We start from the raw sequence: 5,294 nt of genomic DNA, 5'->3' as shown, positions 1-5,294 counted from the left end.
CCCCTTCAGGACTGCCTCCCAAGGGATTCGGTCAACCAGGCTCCCGAGCAGACCAAAGTCTGCCCTCCAGAAGTCCAAGGCAGCAGTTCTGCTGACCCCTCTCCTTACTTCTCCGAGAATGGAGAAAACTGTCATTTCGTGATCACTATGCCCAAGACAGCCTCCAACCACATCACCCACAAGTCCTTCTCTGTTCACAAACAACACGGCCAGCGGGCACCTTCCCTCGTTGTCTCCCTCACCAGCTGTGTCAGGAAGTTATCATCTTCCACACACGCCAGGAACCTCCTAGACTGTTTCCTCTCTGCTGTGCTGTATTTCCAGCAGATGTCTGCTAAGTTTAAGTCACCCATGAGAACAAGGGCTAGTGATTGTGAGACTTCTCCTAGCTACTTATAGAATATTTCATCTGCCTCTTCATCCTGGTTAGGTGGTCTGTAACAGACTCCCACCGCGATATCTGCCTTGTTGGCCTTCCCCTTGATTCTTACTCATAAACACTCAGCCCTATCATCACCATCATTAATCTCTAGACAGTCAAAACACCCCCTAACATACAGGGCCACCCCACCACCTCTCCTTCCTTGCCTAGCCCTTCTGAAGAGTTTATAGCCATCCACTGCAGCACTCCAGTTGTGCAAGTCATCCCACCCTGTTCCCACCATGGCAACTATCAACAGATCAATGGTCCAGATATACACTGAGATGACGAAGGGTGCCTGCTCCCTCCCATCAGCTCTGTACCTCACAGAGGAAGGTGAAGATGCCCTGATGTTCCTTGAGGAGCTTGGCAATGGTGAGGCTGCTCTGCTTGATCCCACCTAGCGGGTCAAAGAGGAGGTCACGGTTGAGGGTCCCCTTCCTCTCCTCCGTCCACACGTCGATCTCTTCCTGGTGGTACGCGAAGGTGCAGTTATCCCCGTACTTACAGTCCTGCTTGTTAAGCATATCTACAAAGCAACAAACAGCACACACCACCACACAGGGAGGGCGGCCCAGTCAGAAACTAAACTCTCTCTCGTCTCCTCCCACTGCCCACACCTCACAAGGGGCTGAAAGCAAGAAAACACAGAGTTACAGAAAAAAGACAAGACATCTCCCTCCCAAGTTTGTCTCTACCAAGACATTCAGGAAAGTTAATACAAACTACTGAATGGTGACAATCTCAAGTAACGCCATCCATTGTGGAAACCATCTCAAAATGGAGGCCTGCTTTAATTCAATGCCTGGCCAGGGACAGACCACGATTTAACCAACCCCTTTTAAAACTAATCCAGATGAAGTTTTCTTAGCGGCCCAGCACTAAGGAGCCCTGTTATCTTGGCTCTTGCAATCTCCCCACCTCATCAGGTACTTTGTAATGACACTGTCTCAGGGACTAGTCTGGTCACATTGCCCGCACCTACAGCAGGATGGGCTGGAGCACAGGAGCAGGCAGAGAGAGCTTTTCCTTAGGCAGAACCTAGGCTGTGGGGTGGAGCGGGACTAATGCAGGCGCACGTACGGGAGGCAGGTTCTCGGCAAAGCCCATGTCAGGGCAGCTCTGAGCGCTCGGCTGGGCACAGCACCTCACTATGCCTTTGCAAGTCTTCTGCTCCACCACTTTAAAACCTGCCCGCTCTCCACAGGGAACTCATGGCTTTTCGTTGTATTGAGCCTCCTGGTCCATGAGCTACTGATGGGACAGAAGACCGCAAAGACAGCAGGTGATACCTACTGGAAGTTCCCTCCCAACCTCCTCTGGCACGCACTGTACAACCCCTTCCCAGCCACCAACAGCCCTATTCCCTCCAGATCACCTTTGCACAGGTAATAGGATCCTACAAAGTTGGTTTTGGTTGGGCGAGGACGAATCCTCTTCCAGGTCTTGTCTTCTGAGTTCTTCAGCCTGCCCAGCAGGATGTCACGCTTGCACTTGTGCTCCAAGCCTTCCCGATAGGTGTAATCGCCAGCCTTGGGCCCTGCACGAGAGAACAACCCCATCAGCCCAGCAAAACGCAAACCCTAGCCCTGGGCAGCGCTCTGGGTGGCAGAGCAAGCGCATCACCTGTTTTGGGGTAGCAGATATGACAGGCTTGTTTAAAGACGTGAGTAGACGCCAGGGGGTTCTTCACCAGCAGGGCTGTGTTGGGCATTACTGGTTCTGGCTGGGACAGCAAGTGCTCGGTGACCTTGGGCACAGCTGAGTGACTCACTCCACCAAGGCCGACCTGAGCAAAAGCACACGTACGTCTCTTCTCAGCTCTGCAACCACATGGGTAAGAAACCTCTCTAGTCCCTTGCCCCATTCCAGTCTCTCAAAAACCTTCACCATTTTCTCTTTCATCCAAATGTTCACATCTGAAGCTACATTTCCGAAAGAGCTGCACACAACCTCGTTGAAGACAACAAACAGTGTGGTATGTTCACTTCAAAGATGGGTCTCTCTCCCTCTCGGTAAGGGACCTCAGTGCTCTGTCATGAGCCACAGAACAAACTGCTCCCCTCACTCCTTCCCATTCCTTCCACCATGACCAACTCTGCCTCTGAAGATTCTCAAATCAACCCTATCCCAACCTGGGAAAAAACCAAACCACTTATCAGTGAGTCTTCAGGGAGCAGATTAATCTGAGGACAGACTCTTGGCTCCACATTGAAGTAACAGGGATAGCAGGATGCCAGGAACTTAAGAATTCTTAATTCTTGTTCCAAGCTTGCCAACCGTAGATAATCCTCCCCTCTTCCTCCAAGACTGGAGACATAGGACAGGGGCAGGACACTCTATCTGTAAAAGCCTTCTGACAGGGGCAGAGAGGAGCAAAGAACCTCCCAAGTTTTAAGACAAACCTGGCTTACTGTGCTCCATCCTTCAGGGTTATGTGGCTGCCAGATATAGTGGGACACTGGCCTCCACGATCCCCTGCTGAGCCTACAACCTCAGTCACACCATGTTTACCTTGGCAATATGCACAGCTGCAGACAAAAGTGAAGATGGAACAAACGCCTTCCTACTGACTCTGGGGAAATCTTTACCTGCCTTGCCACACCACGGGAGGCAACACTCACTGGGGCAGGTTAAGAAGAGGGGCCCAAATTACCTACATCACCCAAGTCACTACTACCTTGGCTCCAGAGCACCTTGGGACATCAGCACGGGGGAGCGGCTCACTCACCACGGGGGATGGTTTTTGGCTGCCAGGTGTGTGTCGCAGTTCCTGAGGGCTAGTTTCTTCTGGGTGAAAGAAGGGGAAAAAAAGTCCCACAAAACAAAAACAATTATTGCAGTTTCAGAGGCAGTCCTGCTCACAAAAAGACAAACAAATGTTTATTAAATCCATTTGCTTTATTTATTTCATAACGTTTTAGTACTTTTTCCCCAAACCACCTGTCTAAGTCTTGGAAAAACTCCAGGAAAGGCCGCCTTGTTCCCCAAACCCTACTGAACCCAACTCCATGTTGCTGAGCGCTGGCATTCCCAAGGTGGCAACTCCAAGGTAGCCCAATGCTGAGGTGAATCTGCGTGTTGAAGTGCTGACTGGACAATCGCTGCTCTTCCCAAAATACTTTTGCTGCAATACTGGGGACAAGGCAGCCAAGAAGAAGCCTGCCTTCTCTCCTGGGACAGGAGAGGACCTACTCTTTGCCCACCATCCTCCACAGCTTTGCTTCTTGTGACGTGAGAGTGCAGTGACCCGTTCAACAGGACACTCATTGCCCTGAATCCAGAGACAGGAAAGACCCACCTTGGCCTCTACTGTTCTGCCCAGTGCAACGAGGTCCTACATCATCTAAAACAGTCACCAGGAGTTTGCTCATTTGGTCCAAAATGTCAAAGAGTCACCGGGGAGGGCGGAGGAATCATGTTAGAGCCTAGCAAACTCTGCCAAGCGAGGTGTCCTGGACACCAAGGCAGGTTTAAATCTCATTGCTCATCGTTATACACCTTTGTGTTCCTTTGTCCTCTGAGATTTCACACCATGCACATACTGGTTACACACACCTATAGCCTTTCTGAACCAGATATATTCAGCTGCTCTGTCCAAGACATTCTACATTTGTACTCCCAGTCTGCAGGACCGGCAGACAAAGCTATATGAGAGAAGTCCTCAGCACTAAAGGAAGTAATTTTGGCTTGCATTCACAGGTAAAGCAGCACAAAACCCCATCAGCCCTGCACCTACCAACGGCAAAGGAATCCAAGGCATCCAGCGACCCTCTGCTTGTCCCAAAGGAGTCCAGGGCATCAAGCCGTGAGTCTGTGTAGGGGAGCAGATCCAGGGAATCCAGCGAATCTAAGGTGGAGCTGCCACTTCCTCCCGGCGGGGCCTCGAAGGCATCCAGGACAGAGGAGGAGGAGAGCTGCTTGGTGGGATCCATCACCAGGCCGAAGGAGGCAGGTGGCAGCGGGGTGGAGACAGGGATGCTGGCTGTCACGACTGGGGGCAGCAGCGGAGTTCCCCCCGGAAACACAGGGATCAGCTGGGGCATCTCCGTTGGCAGGTTGGTAGGAACGGTGCCTTGGACCAGAGACTTCAGGGAATTGGGAAAGGGAAGGATTAACAGCACATTAGGAACGAGGAGCAGAGAATCAGTGAACACAGAGAGCAACAGGCTCCCATTCAAGTGCGTGCTGTATTATCTGAAGCAAAAGGATACCCAGCAGCTCCATCCACCTGCAGACTTCCCACAGACCTTCCACTCTATCTACACAGCACACAGTCTGGACCGAGGTCCCCGAGGAGGTGTTTGGCTACCTGGGCTCATCAGTCTGCAAGGCAGAGCTCAGGTCGAAAACCAGTGCAGCTGAGCATACCCTGACCTCGGCGCTGTGTGACAACCGTTACTCGTGACACCTCTCTTCAGAGCTTTTTGGCTCGAGAGGCGTCCTGCATGAATACGATTAGATTGCTTCCAGACCCAAGTTAGCTCACATAACATCAGCAAGACTGGCAACTAAAATCCAACGTAAGTATGAACACAGATTGTCTCTACAGCTCCCAGACCTGTTCAAAGAGCTTAGGCTGAATGCAGCCTGCACAAAATACAAGATCAGGGCATGCCCACTGTATAACATTTTTTTTCCTGCTTCGGCATACTCATTTCTACCCTCAAGCCTGCTTCAACTCGATGGACACCAGAGGCTGGGGGAAGGTGATGGCGGGGGAAGCTATCTTGGGTACCTTTTGAGAGGCAGCTCCATGAAGTTGCAAACAGCAAAGCAGGCTTGGAGGCAGATTCTTTAGATACTCACAAGCCGGTTGCAGAAATAAAGGAAGGAAGGAATAAGTTTTGCCAGAGGAAGAGCTAGGAGGAAA

At 51.3% G+C, this 5,294-nt stretch overlaps 1 protein-coding gene across 1 annotated transcript in view; it reads right to left on the bottom strand.

The window, feature by feature from the left end:
* Positions 1-744: 744 nt before the first annotated feature.
* LOC104162265 (zinc finger CCCH domain-containing protein 7B-like) overlaps positions 745-5,294 on the bottom strand; it is a gene marked incomplete at its 3' end in the record, with an annotated part of 17,880 nt that continues 13,330 nt past the window's right edge. The window contains 5 exon segments of the mRNA XM_009700951.1: positions 745-950; positions 1,800-1,961; positions 2,048-2,210; positions 3,153-3,211; positions 4,161-4,509. Of these exon segments, the coding sequence (XP_009699253.1) occupies positions 745-950; positions 1,800-1,961; positions 2,048-2,210; positions 3,153-3,211; positions 4,161-4,509 (939 nt within the window).

Source organism: Cariama cristata, unplaced genomic scaffold (assembly GCF_000690535.1).
Source record: "Cariama cristata isolate BGI_N322 unplaced genomic scaffold, ASM69053v1 scaffold33335, whole genome shotgun sequence".
NCBI lineage: Eukaryota > Metazoa > Chordata > Aves > Cariamiformes > Cariamidae > Cariama > Cariama cristata.
Note: the sequence above shows the minus strand (reverse complement) of the source record. Positions and strands in the feature narration are given on the sequence as shown.